Source organism: Electrophorus electricus, chromosome 4, assembly GCF_041902795.1.
Source record: "Electrophorus electricus isolate QZ-2024a chromosome 4, ASM4190279v1, whole genome shotgun sequence".
Taxonomy (NCBI): Eukaryota; Metazoa; Chordata; class Actinopteri; order Gymnotiformes; family Gymnotidae; genus Electrophorus; species Electrophorus electricus.
The window spans coordinates 33,706,843-33,723,052 of NC_137500.1; the positions used below are offsets into that span (position 1 = coordinate 33,706,843).

The following is a 16,210-nucleotide window of genomic DNA, read 5'->3' on the forward strand; positions in this document are numbered from 1 at the left end:
TATGTACGGTAATGACCATGACAAGATCTGTTCCCAGATGACCCTCAAACTGCAGACATCTTTGCTTGGGCTTGAGAATCTGGGTATGATAGGAGTTTCATTTAATTGTCTCCTTAATCTCAGGTGTTTTCTTTCAGGTAGATGTCAGTTTGCATTGCAGTATAATTTAACTGTTCATGTTCAGGAAACTGAAACTGAAGTACATGTCAGTGTAGACAGATGCAAATATTTGAGGGAAGAATTCCACCTTTTCTTCACCAAGAGGTTGGTTTGTTCTTTAGGTGTGGGTGAGTGGATTCTTGGTTTGTTTTGTAGGGATGTGTGAGTGGGTTCTTACCATCGCAGAACATTAGTGAGTTCATTCAGAGCAAATCACACAGATGTGATGTTACTCTGGTCTTTCTCTTCATTATGCTATACCTTAACAATGTTGACAAGTAGTTGTTTTTCTGAGTAACAGTGATAACTAATAAAGGTTAGGAGTTGGGTGAGGTCTGAAATAGATTTTGCAGTGGTGTCATGAAACTTCGTCACATGACAAGACTGTAGTAACCCTAATGCATGACAGATGTTTAAAGATGAGGACAGAGTCCACACTTCATGCACATCTCCCTAATATAACTAGCATTTATCTTTGAAAGGTTGGAAAAATCAAAATTCATGAGAAAAACCCTGAAGTCTGACTGTTAGTCAAAGTTAACAGCTTTTAGCCTTATTGGTGTTTAGCTGGTAGAGGCGCTGGAAGCCTCTCGCTGCTCTGTGTGACGTGAAGGGAAGATGGGGTTCATAGCGCCACCCTATGGCAGACTGCTGTACTGCTGATCCACAGACCTGAGCAATAAAAGACCTTTTCAAACCCAGCCGATTTAGCTAGCCAGACCCTTCACTGAAGCGCCTTTTTGTTTGTTTGTTTTAATTGAAAACAGTGTTTACATGTTTGAATGAATCTTTCATGTAATGACCATTCAGACCTAAAACACTTCAGTGTAGAGTATAAAAGGGCTTAGATACAGCTGGAGCAGCACTGCTACAGTAATACAGGGTCCTGTCCTGATCTGGTAATACAGGGTCCTGTACTAATAGCTCCTAAATGGACTGTGTTGTAACATTATTGATTTTTCACCCAGTGAATAAAACAGAAGCGTATAAACACGTTTGTGATTTAATGATAGTGGTATTGAGACACAACGCACATCATTGAATATGCTTTGGCCCAATCCCATATTCAGAGAAACCTCAGAGAAGTAACTGGCTGACACATTCCTGGAATGACTAGATCTGTTCAGCATTGTCCTGAATTGTCCTCAGACGTACTCTCAGTGCTTCAGAGAGCTGCTGCACACACCAGAACCTCATAAACGTGTCCGCTCAGGATCGCAAGGCAGAAGCTGTGCTCTCCTAAAGGGCTCTGCCACCTTCAGCTAGTAGTCAAGGTGGCTCACCTTGATGTAAAATCTTTATATTTTGCCCAGTTATCTAAGGGGCTTCAACAAGCGCTTTCTGAAGAAACACCAAGATTACCCTACAAAGCCAAGCCAGTGTCAGAGTGCTCAGTGACCTGGATGACTAACCTTCAGAAACACTAATCTAGATGGCTAGCGTGATACTTTACAATGTATTAAATAATGTCTTATTGACTCAGGGCTCTTTGTGCTCTGATTACAAAATAAAACTAGTAGGAATTTGCTAACACAGGGATTTTTTTTTAACAAAGTAAATGTGGCTTTAGTATTCTGTCTACAAAAAGGCACTGGGGTGAGGTGAAGCGCTGTCATGTAAAATACCACCCATTAAGCAGAACGTTAAAATACCCATCAACCAGGGTGCTGAAATGTCAATTTCATTTCAGTGACAGGATCAGATAACATGGGGGAACTCATCCCTCATCTCCTCTACAGGATATACAAGGAAACACCAGTAATAAACAACACAGAAATTGAACACTGAAACTTTAAAAACCCTCCATCTTCCTCCATGACGACTAATATTCTGGTAAGTCCTTCTCTATTCATTGATGTTAAAATCTGCTTCCTTAATCCCTGCTGATTAAATTATACTGAATGATGACACAAAAGAAAAACAAACGGCACAATTTAACATCTGAGATCAAACAAACGTAAATTCAGCACCTGAAATACATAAATACAATTCTGTACCCCTCTATAGAGGCTGTTCAGCCAGACTGTGGCCCATTTAAAAGCTGCTCTAAGCCTGGCGTGGCCGCAAGTCACCAGTCCTTTCCCAGTGCGTGGCCATGCGTCACCGGTCCTTTCCCAGTGCGTGGCCACGGGTCACTAGTCCTTTTTCACTGCAGTGCTACTAGGCTGCAGGCGTGTGCAACTGTAGTGGCGGATCACAGCTCCAGGCAGTAGGGCAGCGAAAGCAACCAGCAGCAGCTGCAGTACAACCCTCCAGGAAAGCAGCTGGTCCAAAGAGGAGAGCTCGGATAGCACCGAGCCTGTCTGCACACAGACGAAGTTGTATGGCATCAAACCTGCAGGGAGACGGGGCAGGATGAGCATCGTCCCTCCATTAAGACACCACAGCAGGGTTCTTTAAGAGAATGGCTGTAATGTCCTTTCATGATGAACTCTCTTACTTACCAATGAAGACAGACATGGAGAAGAGGGTGAGTGGGATGTTGAAGATGGGACAACTCATGTTCAGGAACCAGTTGGGGCTCATGGGGAAAAACCTCAGGAAGAGCAGCAAAAAGAACAGACTACTGTGGTTCTCCTGCACCTGATGTGCGCACACACACACACACACACACACACACACACACACACACACACACACACACACACACACACACACACACAGAACATCAACACATTGTCAGCAGGTCCTTCACAGGGTGGGGTTAGGGACAGGATTAATGACAGTTTAGTGTTTAGTAAATATAAATACTACAGTATTTGAAATATTTGATGTACAGCAGTGCCGGAGGATCATACACACTTTTTTCTGTAGCACTGCAACTTTGTCTGGGAAGAGCCTCACTATGTGCTGCTTCCCAAATGCCCGGGACAGCAGGAAGCAGAAAGTGGCACCTACAGTTGTAAGAACACAGGCAAGCAGCAGACCCTGCCAGGGCCCAAACAGCGCCCCCGCCAAGACATTCTGGAAAAATACAAACAAGCGCAACATACTTGCAGGGAAGGAATGAAAGGGAAATACCATATACATATGTATTAAATAAATAAATACATTACTTATATACATCTTCTCAGTAAAACGTTGTAAAGAGGTGCAGTGTGTGATAAGCGGGCTGTGGTGTATTTACAAGTAAAGAGGATCCCGGGATGGCAAAAGTCTGTTTGTAAAGGTAAGCACTGCAGAAGAGTAGCAGCACATATCCGCCGTGTTCCGTCTTATAATAGCGCAAGAGTTGTGCCATTTCTTTTAGCTCCTCCAGGTCAGATGGGAACTTCAGCCTAAAAGGTACCAGTACAAATCTGTAAGCAGGCTTTCAAATCACCAAGACACGCTGTTTCAGACTAGAAATTGAACTCACAAAAGCCAAGCGAAGAGCCTACGAGGGGGAGGACGATAATAGTTTTCAGTGAACATTGTACATCAATCACGTGTTGGTAGCGACCAGCAAAATTCTTCCAAAAACTGGTGCTTATGGTCGGACTTTGGATCCCACGCGGAAGCTACGAGGCTAGTTACCTCTGCAACTGTGCCTACCAACCTGAAAACTCACTGTGGCGGAGAAAACTCTTCAGCTAGCTAGTTATATAACGGAAATGTACCTACAGCACAGGCGGGCTGGACAAGCGGACCTCGGCTAAGTAAGATAAGTAACCCTAACTGTCATACCTGGACTCCGCAAGTCTTCCGTCACTACGCAGGTTATTCTCGCTGTTCTCTCCAGAAGACTCCACACCTTCATCGTTATTCCGTTTAACTAACTGCGGCCCAGGAGGTAGATAAGAGGACAACAAGTAGAGGTAGAAAGTAGATGCTGCTACTACAGTTACTAAACCAACTACAGACCGCATAGTGTCAGGCCGAACCACAGAAACAGATGGGGCAGAAGAGGGGACAGAAATAGATGTCGGAGAGCCGGTGACGCGGAGTACACGTGACTACAGATAACCAATCACATTGTGGTACATTGTTCCACATAGTGGTGATACGTTGTACTGATGTTGGTAGTAAACTTGCAAACTGTTATAAAAGTTATTCCACAGTAGCGGATTTACTGGAGGTTTTGCCACCGTCCTTTGGCTTTTTTACGCTTATATTTTTTTTTACCCCACGGCCCACCTGGAGACGCTTATGCTTATTACGGAATCATTTTCTGTCCTGGATTGAAACTCACCGCGCGGCACCGCTGTTAGTATATAACCAGTGTCTTGTACGTTTTGCAAAAACGCCTGATAATAAGCCACTGCTCTGAATGTACTTTACGAGGACTAAAGTCCCTTCCGTGGTACAAGTTCCAAACTCTAAATCCTTCCGCACATCGGCAACGTCTGAACAGTTCATTCGGATTTCTGCAGATCAAGTGCGACGCAATGGCACGATATTCGCGAACGGAGGGAACGATCGCATTGATCACTCTATCCAATCCACCTGTCAACGCACTCGGGTGAGCTTAACTCTTAGTGTCTAACGCGAAGACTCCAGCCGTACCGTGCGTGTGCACGCAGTAGTACTGTAGGCCTCGGTGGCATGTACGCAGCCATGATTTTATTGCCTCTACTTTTATTCCTAAGTTGGGTGTGACTGCAAAAACACCTCAATGCTAACAGTGTGACACTGTCATTATGACGGTGGTAACAGTATGACACTTGTCAGTATGACAGCAGTAACAATATGACACTATGTCAGTATGACAGTGGTAACAGTATGACACTGTTAGTATAACAGTGGTAACATCAGATTCTAATACAGGGCCCCTCTGTTGGTCCATTCACTACACTTCATGTTTAAAGACAGCAGTGATTAGAGTGCACACAGTAGTTCATGAAACATCTTCTGTTCCATCTGCAGTGCTGCAGTGCGCAGGACTATCACGGACATAATGCATCGTGCGCTCACAGATGGTGAGGTGAAGGCTGTGGTCCTGTGTGGGGAGAACGGGACATTCTGCGCAGGTGAACAAGCTCTATAGCTTACATAACTCGACACTCACATTACACATGCTTTACACTCGCATAACACTCACATTACAATCGTGTAACACTTGCATAACACTCATGTAACGCTTGCACTACACTCACGTAACACTCGCATAACACCTGCATTGCTTTGCTTATTTGCCTCACTCAAGGAGCATTGAGCTAAACTACACCTACACACACATTTCCTGATACATGTCATTGTGTTCCTGGACTACTGCTAACAGGTGCAGACATCCGAGAGTTTGGCAAGCCCCCATCTGGACCTGCACTGGTGCCCCTGATCCACGACATGGAGGCATCAGAGAAGCCAGTGGTGGCGGCCATAGAGGGCGTGGCACTGGGGGGTGGGCTAGAGATAGCTCTTGGCTGCCACTATCGCATCGCTCATGCTAAGGTCAGCTGGACGCCTGGCCTGGGGGCGGGGGTCTTGTGATCAAAGGTGAACGTGATTTATTTTGTGCTTTTTATGATGATGCTGTGTTTACTGTGTTTGTCTCTCATGAGCACACTGAGTTCCCAATGGCTGTGTTTGTATGACAGTAAATACTGAATCTTTGAATGAACTATTTTAGCAGCATGGAGACTCTCTGTAGGTGAGAGAGCATCACTGTGTTCTAACTGAACCCTAATCTGGACCTGTGATGAACTCTGATCGAGGTGGTCTTCCTCGATTCCATAAAGGGATGGTTTGGGAGTCCTGGATGTTTTAGCTTTGTTTGTGTTGTTTAGGTGTTTGTTTGTTATTTATGGGTGTGTGTGTGTGTGTGTGTGTGTGTGTGTGTGTGTGTGTGGAAGGCACGGCTGGGATTTCCCGAGGTCATGCTTGGACTAATCCCTGGTGCTGGAGGTTCACAGAGACTGCCCCGACTAATTGGCATCCCAGCGGCCCTGGAGCTCATCACAACAGGTCTCACACACACACACACACACACACACACACACACACACACACACACACACACACACACACACACACACACACACACACACGCGCACCCATAACATCCTTTACTACTTTTAACACACAGTGTCACAAGCAATTTTTATAGCATTTTAAATTTTTATTACAACTGACTGTTATAAAGAAACTCTTGAGTGAAAGACCAGGTTCAGCTTTTCACTGGTTTAAGACTAAATCTGATCCAGACTGTTCAGAAGGCAGGCACTTGGCGCCCTGACTGTGGGAGGTGATCTCAGGTACTGCTCAGGCTTAGCCAGTGAGTGAAATGGCCTGAAGCATGTTTCTTCAAGCACTCAGAATTAAAATTTGCAGTGGTTTTAAAATATTTCCAGAAGAGTTTCTGCCCTATGTGGTACCAATGGGGCCTGTCGGTCTGTCAACTAGGGGGCAGTATTCATTGTATATATGTACACACAGTAGAACGGAGTTAGCTGTGACTGTATGTTACTGAAGACTTTGACACTGAGATTTTGATACTGAGGATGCTGCTTCCTTTACAGGTCGGCTTGTTTCTGCTCAGGAGGCCCTCAAGCTCGGCATTGTGGACCAGGTCGTTGATGGCAACACGATTGAAACTGCAGTGAAGTTTGCACTGAATGTTATAGGTGTGTGTGAGTCATATGTGTAACCAGGGAAGGCGACAATACATTATGTAGAGGCTCACAGTGATGGCTCAGTGAAGTTGGGATTTTGATTTCATCACTCTTAAATTTACAGCATTTAGCTGTTTTATCAAAGATGTACAATACCTGCCAGTGTTGCAGCACATTGCCCCGCCCACTTCCCAACTGGCTGATGTTGAGCTATGTTCTCTAGCTCCTTCTTCATGGGCTGGTCCGAGTCCCCATTCGCTAATGATATTCAAATAGCCTATAACCAAAATAACCAACACCAGCCTGGACTCCAGGCAGTCTATGGGAGAGTAGGGAACACAGCTCTTCACACTTGGACATGTAACACTTCCACATGCCATGTGGCAACTCTGAAGCTGTGGTGTCTCAGTGGTTAAGGTACTAGACTAGTAATCAGAAGATTGGCAGTTCAAGTCCCACCACTGCCAAGTTACCACTGTTGGACCCCTGAGCAAGCCCCTTAACCCTGTTTGGATGAAAGTATCAGATAACTGTGTTAATTTATAAACAAGTCCTAATCTAAACAGAAGGCTTAATCTGTTGGACAGATGAAAATTATTGGTTGTAATTATCAGCCAAAACTCTGATATATCACACTGATAGCAATATATTGTACCTATTAAAAAGCAGCTACAGATATATCACACACCTCTAATTATGATCGAACTGTACACCACATTCCACATTATTATGCAAATTGGATTTAAGTGTCATAAAGATTTTATTTTTTGTTTTTCAATTAAACTCATACTGATGAAAGAGTATTTTGACTCTGGTCCTGATGGATGTGAGAGCTCTTTTCTTGCATCTTGCACAGTGTCATACTGCTTGTCAGTTTGTACATTGTTACATCTGATGACCATGTCAGTTTGTCCGTGGATATGATTAGGTGCCTAATGGTCTCTCTGCTGCTGGTTGTCTGTGTCAGCTTTACTGAAAGTCTCCATTTGTAATTTTTAACACTCAGAGAAAAGGTCATAGTCTGATAATCCTTGAGTATTAGATTTCTTTGACAGTCAGTTACCAAGCAACAGGGATTAATTCCTAAAAATGGCCTGTGCAATGGAATTTGATGCCAGCTTTGAAACACAGCTCCCCAGATAGTCACAGCTGACTTGAACGTTCTGCATCCATCTTGCATGTTTTTTCTCCCAGATGAAGTGTTGACATGCTAAAAAACAGTGCATTTTTTTTTTTTTTTAATCACAGGACAGGATTAACATTCACCTTGGATTTTGGTTTAATGCTAGTGCTTTAACTGTCCGCTCACTCAGAACAGATGCTACTGTGTTTGCCAGTATTTCAAATAAACTGAATGAACTTATCCTGCAACGAGAACCTTGGAAAGAGCTGTGCTTAGGCTTGTTTAGGTTCTTTGTGATGATTCATCAACTTGGAAATAAACTGATCAACAAGGATAAAAAAGGCAAAGATGGAAAAGTGAACTTCTTGAATTTATGCTCATGCTAACTGTCATGGGGAGCTGAATAGTGCCACCTGCTCAGACATGCGGTGTACAAGTATTGTTCATTTGTGCCACAAACTTTGTCCTGTGTATAACAAGAAGATATTATTTCATTCATGTAACACTTCTATCCAAAGCAACTTACACTTATGAGTACAACCTGAGTAATTGAGGGTTAAGGGTCTTGCTCAGGGGCCCAACAGTGGCAACTTGGCAGTGGTGGGGCTTCCATCAGATTACAAGTCAAGTACCTCAACCACTGAGTTACCACTGCCTATTGGCCTGTTCATCCACCCCGACCCCTGTCCAGTCTCTTACACAGAGAACAGCTATTATTGTTTCTAGCAGAGTGCTGGGTGGGCTGGTCTAATGGGACTGTGTTCATGTGGGATCTGTCTTGGTGTGGGCCCTATTTGTGTGCATGCTGTGTGTGCGTGTGCGTGTGTGCATGCTGTGTGTGTTTGCGTGTATGTGTGTGTGTGTGCATGCTGTGTGTGTCTGTGCATACGTGTGTGTGTGAGTACGCGTGTGTGTGTGCGCGCGTGTGTTACAGGCCGTCCCCTGCTCTCCCGTAGGCTGAGTGAGCGTACTCCTGCCTTCAGTGTGGATGCGGCGGCAGTGCTGGAGGAGGGCATGGCACGGGTGAAACAGCGGGCACGAGGGGCCTTTGCCCCGGTGGTGTGTGTGCAGGCGCTGAGAGCTGCTGCCACGCTGCCCTACAGCAGGGGCATGGAGACAGAGGAGCAACTCATAAACACGCTGATTGACTCCAGCCAGGCCCGTGCCTTGCAGTACTGCTTCTTTGCCCAGAGGAATGCTCGGAAATGGAGTCTTCCCTCTGGAGCTCGGTGGAACAATAGCAAGCCCAGAGCGGTCCATAGAGTTGGAGTCGTGGGTGAGTGGCTCTCTCTTTCTGAACTGTGTCTGCGTGCCAGAGATTGTCCTGTGTTATAGAGTGTAGTGGTATCTTTCTGTGTTTCATCACTCTTAAATTTACAGCATTTAGCTGTTTTATCAAAGATGTACAATACCTGCCAGTGTTGCAACACATGGCCCTGCCCACTTCCCAACTGGCTGATGTTGAGCTATGTTCTCTAGCTTCTTCTTCATGGGCTAGTCCGAGTCCCCGTTGGCTAATGATATTCAAATAGCCTATAACCAAAATAACCAACACCAGCCTGGACTCCAGGCAGTCTATGGGAGAGTAGGGAACACAGCTCTTCACACTTGGACATGTAACACTTCCACATGCCATGTGGCAACTCTGAAGCTGTGGTGTCTCAGTGGTTAAGGTACTAGACTAGTAATCAGAAGATTGCCAGTTCAAGTCCCACCACAGCCAAGTTACCACTGTTGGACCCCTGAGCAAGCCCCTTAACCCTGTTTGGATGAAAGTATCAGATAAGTGTTAATTTATAAACAAGTCCTAATCTAAACAGAAGGCTTAATCTGTTGGACAGATGAAAATTATTGGTTGTAATTATCATCCAAAACTCTGATATATCATACTGTTAGCAATACATTGTACCTATTAAAAAGCAGCTGCAGATATATCACACACCTCTAATTATGATCGAACTTACATACATATTTAAATATCCATATATACATTGTACATTGTGTATATAAACATAATATACATATATTGTACATACACTGGTAATATATTTTTGTATATATATAGAATATATATTTCGCTATGCACCCGTTTTCTTTTTCCTCGGTTTGGACAGAGCACTCAACCATTTCACTGCGAGTTATACTGTGTATGACTATGTATGTGACAAATAAACCAAACTTGAACTTGAACTGGAACTGTACACCACATTCCACATTATTATGCAAATTGGATTTAAGTGTCATAAAGATTTCATTTTTTGTTTTTCGATTAAACTCATGAATGGTATTGTGTCTCAGGGCCCTTTGGATCACTCAAATCAATCTCAGACACCTGTGATAATTAGTTTGCCAAGTGAGTCCAATGAAAGGAAAACTACTTAACAAGGACGTTCCCATTTTAAGCAATATGGGAAAGAAAAAGAATCTCTCTGCTGCTGAAAAGTGTCAAATAGTGCAATGCCTTGGACAAGGTATGAAATTAGATATTTCACGAAAACTTAAGCGTGATCATCATACTGTGAAGAGATTTGTGGCTGATTCAGAGCACAGATGGGTTCGTGCAGATAAAGACATAATGAGGAAGGTTTCTGTCAGACAAATTCATCAGATTAAGAGAGCAGCTGCTAAAATGCAATTACAAAGCAGCAAACAAGCTGCTGGTGCCTCTCGAGTCCCGTGAACCTCAAGGTGTAGGGTCCTCCTAGAAAGGCTTGCAGTTGTGCATAAACCTACTATTTAGCTCACAAGCAGAAAAGGTTGCAGTGGGCCCAGACATGCATGAAGACTAATTTTCAAACAGTCTTGTTCAGTGATGAATGCCATGCAACCCTGGATGGTCCAGATGGATGGAGTAGTGGACGGTTGGTGGATGGCCACAATGTCCCAACAAGGCTGTGAAGTCAGCAAGGAGGTGGTGGAGTCATGTTTTGGGGTGGAATCATGGGGAGAGAGCTGGTAGGTCCCTTTAGGGTCCCTGAAGGTGTGAAAATGACCTTGGCAAATTATATAGAGTTTATGACTGATTACTTTCTTCCATGGTACAAAAAGAACCGTGCCTTCCGTAGCAAAATCATCTTCATGTATGACAGTGCACCATCTCATGCTGCAAAGAATACCTCTGTATTATTGGCTGCTATGGGCATAAAAGGAGAGAAACTCATGGTATGGCCACCATCCGCCCCTGACCTCAACCCTATTGAGAATCTTTGGAGTGTCCTCAAGCAAAAGATCTATGAGGGTGGGAGGCAGTTCAAATCAAAACAGCAGCTCTGGGAGGCTATTCTGAAATCCTGCAAAGAAATTCAAGCAGAAACTCTCCAAAAACTCACAAGTTCAATGGATGCAAGAATTGTGAAGGTGATATCAAAGAAGGGGTCCTATGTTAACATGTAACTTGGCCTGTTAAGATTTTTTTTATTGAAATAGCTTTTGATTTCAGTAAACGTGACCTCTTAATGCTGCAAATTCAACAAATGACCATTTTCAGTTTTTTACAACCTATAAAATGTTTTGAAACTCTGTTGTGCATAATAATTTGGAACAGTGCATTTTGAGTCTCTTTATTAAAAAAAAAATACTGTTATCATTGGGGAGGTTTGTTCAATAAAATTCGATTTATACTCTTAATGGTTGATGACTTAAAAATTATACTGACTAATTTGTATTGACCATTTAGCAAAATCAGAAAAAAATATAATTTGCATAATAAAAAACTGAGAACGCGGTGTACTCAGCTGCTGCCTAGAACTATGTGGAACCTAGCTGTTTGGATAATGCTGAGTCATGGTATCTATCATCGATGCTGCTACAGTGGGTGAATTTTTATTTTCCTTTTTGCTGAGTCATAGTCTCCCCTCCCATCCAGGCTTGGGCACCATGGGCCGGGGCATCACTGTGTCTCTGGTCAAGGCGGGAATCTCTGTGGTTGCTGTGGAGATGGAGGAGAAGCAGATGGATTTGGGCATGCGGGCAGTGCTGGGAATGCTGGAGAGAGATGCACAGAGACGAGGAGACACCCGCCCCCCCACACACCTCCTCACCTTCACTCTGTCCCTGCAGCAGCTCGGGAACGTGGACCTGGTCATCGAGGCCGTGTTCGAGGATATGGCGCTTAAGAAATGTCTTTTCACTGAGCTATGCAATGTGTGTAAGCCTAGCACCCTGCTGTGCACCAACACCTCCGGACTGGACGTGGATGCGCTGGCCGTGGTGACCCACCGTCGCTCCCTGGTGGTGGGGATGCATTTCTTCGCCCCGGCTAATGTAATGAAGTTGCTGGAGGTCGTCTGTGGACCTCATTCCTCAGCTGAGGCTGTCGCCACAGCAATGACCCTGGGGAAGCGGTTGGGCAAGGTGGGCGTGGTCGTGGGCAACTGCCCGGGCTTTGTTGGTAACCGCATGATGAAGCTGTATCTGGATCAGGCCTACTTCCTGCTGGAGGAGGGTGCAGCACCAGAACAGGTGGACCAGGTTCTGGAGGAGTTCGGATTCACCATGGGGATCTTCAAGGTATCTGACCTCTCAGGGCTGGATGTTGGATGGAGAGTTCGGAAAGCGTCTGGACTAATCGGGCCTGACGTCAACCCGAAAACACCTTCCCGCTGGCGGCAGGGCTGCAGGTACAGTCCTCTTCCCGACCTGCTTTGCGAGCAGGGCCATCTGGGCCAGAAGTCCGGCAGGGGCTGGTATCTGTATGAAACACCCGGTGGCAAAGAGCCGAAGCCTGACCCGGCGATGCACAGATTCCTGCAAGAATACAGGAGCAGGTATGGCCTCACACCACGCCACGTCCACGCACATGAAGTTATCGAGCGCTGCACCTATGCCATGGCCAACGAGGGTTTCCGTATCCTGGAGGAAGGCATAGCCGCCAGGGCGGAGGACATCGACGTCATCTACGTGTTTGGCTATGGTTGGCCAAGGCACCGTGGAGGGCCCATGTTCCATGCCGCCCAGGTGGGCCTGGCTACAGTCCTACAGCGGTTAGAGCACTACCACCAGCTCCACCCTGATGTGCCCCACCTCCAGCCCAGCCCGCTCCTCCAGAGACTGGTGGAGGCTGGCAGTCCTCCGGTCCACCACTGGAGGGAGCATGTCCAGCACCTACACAGCTACCTCTAAGAGTCCCGTTCAAATCCGCCTAAAACAGCATTACTGATCCCCCATTCAAATAAGCCTGACTCAGCAGTACTGATCTGAATTGCTTTCTGTAAAGTCCTTGAGAGGAAAAAAAAAATTAAACTGCATTTTCTTGGCTAAAATATTTGATGATTACAAGAAATAATTAATAATAATTGATGTAGGTTAGCGTTTTTATGTATTCAATTATGTTTATGTGCAGAATTGTTATTAATATTTGTTAACATTTGTGAAGATTACTAAAATGTGAATGTAGCCTTGTTTCTAAAATTAAACATATGAACCTATTAAATAAATCTATATAGCAATATCTTTGTTGTGGGGACTTCAGGAACTGATTAAGAGTCTTTGCTATCAAACGTTTGAGTATAAATCTTCCTAGCAATGTAATGCTCTCTAACATGCTTGTGTAAGGTTTCAGTAATAAACCACTGACACGTCATTAACGTCTCTGTAGCACGTGGTCTCCTGTGCCTTGGACACCTGGGTCTGCTCTAACTGGGTAAGCTATATTTGTGGCTGAAATACGGTGGGTGGAGTGGTGAAGGTGGATGATTGTGGCCTACTTCACGCGTGTGCTCAGAAGTGTAGAATTTCTGCTCGCTGTTCCCGCCTAGAACGTTCTACAGGCATGTCCTAGTTTTACTGTATTTTATTTGTCATTATGGCACACTTAAAGGATGCTAAGTAATTAATTTCCCGTTAACTGTGACTGTGTTAGCGAAACTTTGGTATATTGGAGGACTTTCTTCTCTGGAGTCCTGAGGCAGACTTAATTGTCTCCGCCCTAGCGCTATTAAGCAGATGCTTTTGACCTGGATATTAATTTGGCTGCATTCTCCATCAGTAGTGCGAAGTCCAATTCTGATTTGTGGCCGGTGTAAATGAATGTTTTTGTGTCGCAGCCTGCTTGCGAAGTTGTGGAACAACAGCTTTATAACATACCGTTGGGAGTGAGGAAAATGTTCGTTCAGGAAAGCGCGTGCCTGTTCAACGTGTAGCGGCTCGTTCAGCAAAGCAACGTGCGCATTCTTCTCCGCGAGAGGCATATGACATGCAGGTGCGAGGATGGTGACGAGTTTGTTGTCCTTGTACAGTACGCTGAGGTATATCCCAAAACATTTTAGCACTAACTTCTGTTTATCGACCTTTGTCCGGATTGTCACCAGATTCAAAAACAAAGGATGCCCCTTAGAAATGGTCAATAACGTAAAGAATACTATCAGATGCTTCGTTTTACACAGCGAGAATATGAATCACAGTGTTGCGTGGTAAGTGTGGAGAAGGTGAGTGCATGCTGTGTGAAAGGGTGAATGTAGCGCGGACACTGGGCGCTAGCAGCAGGACCTAGCGCGTGGCTCAGCGTTCATTCCAGAGCAAAGCACATGGAACTAAATTAAAGGCCGTTTTATAGCGTCGTTTTGGTTTCCATTCAGTTGTTGGAGTTTTTCACTGTGGAGTAGAGGAACACGTGTATGTGTCTTCTGTTAGTCGGTAAGTGATAAAGCATGCGCAAATCCTCGCTGAAAAGCGTGAAGGCGGACGAAGCGCAGGCGCTGGCGAAGAGCTGCGCGAGGCGACCGGACTTTCTGCCCTGTGACGGTCTTTCCATCTGCTCAACGCACAGTCACGGAAAATGCTTCCAACTGCACTGGTGCTGTCACTTAGGCTGGTGTCACTGCAAGTACTCCGTGTCAACCGATCTCTTTGTATAGGGTATTATATGATTATAATGCATTAACTGGCCGATCTACTCATAAAGTGTACGGTTATATAATGTTAAAATGACCATCGACGACTTCTGAAATTGGTTCCACTCTTAAACAATCAAATCTTGGCCAACTGTGATTGGCACAATATCAGCCACCTGCCTGTATCTTCCACATTCACTCACCGTCCCCCTTATCAGTAACACTTACGTTTCAGGATCACCTTGTACACAGTTAGACTTTTTTCTGTTTAATGCCAGGCACAGTTGGACACTAGCTCACCACACAGACATTCTCTGTGCCAGCACTGTGCAGCAGTCTATCAGCAGTCCATCAGCTGTTGTGGGGGAGGGGGGCTTGTGGGGAGGGTATGTGCCTGATGAATACCTTGATGTGACTACTCACGGAGTGACTGTTCGATGGAGCATCTTCCTCCACGTGTCCCAGGCTACACGATGTTTTGCAGATGCCAAGTTCTTTAACCTGAATACACAGTCAACATTAAAATGCCACAAGGGAGCAAAACTGTTAAACCCTAGCCTGTTTAAACCCTAGCCTGTTAAACCATACCCAGTCTCTGTGCAGAGGAAATTATTCTATGCCAGTGTCAGTTATAACCCTGACATGTTTCAGCGATAATCAAAGATGATTCCTACTTTAAGCTTTTTTCACTCATTTTGGCTGTTATTTTCTGTACACAGGTGCTAAATGCATATTTTTAATTGTCAGAGAAATACAGATTTTTTAAGGAATATTTTGTTTACTTTGTCTCTGTAGAGTAATTGGAGCATAAATGCTGTTTTTCGATTCACCACAGCTCAGTTATTAATTGCCAACAGATTATAGATGTTTCTGCATTTTGTTAGATGTTTTGTGCTTGGGGTTTCTCTCCCTGACTGAGACTCTGGTGTGGTGAGAGATGACACAGTATTGAAAGTTTTTCTGAACAGATCTGTCACCACACCCCTCACACATGGATTTAATTCATCCTGCAGGAATCACCTGGAAACAGGTGCGGGAGAGAATGTCTGAACAGGGCACTGCTGACTGAGTGGTTAATGAGCTTAATTTGTTTAGCCCTGCAGTGTTTTTATTCTCGTCATCCCCAGTAACTATCATTTGTTGTTGATTTCATTTGTTTTTGTTGTTTACAGGTAATGTTTACAGTTCCTGCTGAGTATAAGATACTCGTCCTGCAGCCTGAGATGGTCCGGGGGGCTGAGCTAAATCTCAATTCCCCCCCATTTCTAATGCCTGTAAAACTGAATCAGTGTTGCAATCTGTCCACATGATGCCCCCTGCAGATGGGGTGGATAACTGGGTGAAAGTTCTTCCTCTGGCAGTGTGGAACACCTGTCTGCTGTCACTTCAGCCACATGACCCTCACTGCTGGCATGCACACACATGACCCTCACTGCTGGCACGTGCATACACATGACCCTCAATGCTGCCTGGAACACACATGACGCTGCCCAAATTTATAACACCTGAACTGACAGAAGTGTGTGGAAGTGTTCCAGACCAAATGCTTGGAGGCTCCGTGAAGTGGA

General features: G+C 44.9%; 2 protein-coding genes across 4 annotated transcripts; one reads left to right on the plus strand and one right to left on the minus strand.

The window, feature by feature from the left end:
- Positions 1-1,144: 1,144 nt before the first annotated feature.
- Positions 1,145-4,029, minus strand: tmem41aa (transmembrane protein 41aa). Of its 2 annotated transcripts, none has more exons than XM_027005700.3 (5): positions 3,826-4,029; positions 3,287-3,437; positions 2,962-3,123; positions 2,604-2,742; positions 1,145-2,494 (listed from the first exon to the last, which is right to left on the minus strand). In XM_027005700.3, exons 1-5 carry the CDS (start codon positions 4,005-4,007, stop codon positions 2,295-2,297), a joined length of 834 nt encoding a protein of 277 aa, XP_026861501.1. In that variant the 5' UTR covers positions 4,008-4,029; the 3' UTR covers positions 1,145-2,294. The 2 variants fall into 2 exon arrangements, with proteins under 2 accessions (XP_026861501.1, XP_026861502.1); XM_027005701.3 differs by lacking the exon at positions 3,826-4,029 and adding an exon at positions 3,518-3,817.
- Positions 4,030-4,268: 239 nt separating this feature from the next.
- Positions 4,269-13,393, plus strand: ehhadh (enoyl-CoA, hydratase/3-hydroxyacyl CoA dehydrogenase). Of its 2 annotated transcripts, XM_027005697.3 has the most exons (7): positions 4,269-4,600; positions 5,005-5,108; positions 5,360-5,529; positions 5,931-6,042; positions 6,597-6,701; positions 8,747-9,088; positions 11,678-13,393. In XM_027005697.3, exons 1-7 carry the CDS (start codon positions 4,527-4,529, stop codon positions 12,931-12,933), a joined length of 2,163 nt encoding a protein of 720 aa, XP_026861498.2. In that variant the 5' UTR covers positions 4,269-4,526; the 3' UTR covers positions 12,934-13,393. The 2 variants fall into 2 exon arrangements, with proteins under 2 accessions (XP_026861498.2, XP_026861500.2); XM_027005699.3 differs by lacking the exons at positions 4,269-4,600; positions 5,005-5,108 and having other exon boundaries at positions 5,389-5,574.
- The last annotated feature ends 2,817 nt before the right edge of the window (positions 13,394-16,210 follow it).

Coding starts and splice junctions, on each gene's coding strand:
- ehhadh (XM_027005697.3), top strand. CDS start 4,527: ATGGCACGATATTCGCGAACGGAGGGAACGATCGCATTGATCACTCTA. Junction 5,109..5,359: donor GAACGGGACATTCTGCGCAG/GTGAACAAGCTC, acceptor TACTGCTAACAG/GTGCAGACATCCGAGAGTTT. Junction 5,530..5,930: donor ATCGCATCGCTCATGCTAAG/GTCAGCTGGACG, acceptor TGTGTGTGGAAG/GCACGGCTGGGATTTCCCGA.
- tmem41aa (XM_027005700.3), bottom strand. CDS start 4,007: ATGCGGTCTGTAGTTGGTTTAGTAACTGTAGTAGCAGCATCTACTTTC. Junction 3,438..3,825: donor GGAAGACTTGCGGAGTCCAG/GTATGACAGTTA, acceptor GGTACCTTTTAG/GCTGAAGTTCCCATCTGACC. Junction 2,495..2,603: donor CTCCATGTCTGTCTTCATTG/GTAAGTAAGAGA, acceptor GTCTCCCTGCAG/GTTTGATGCCATACAACTTC.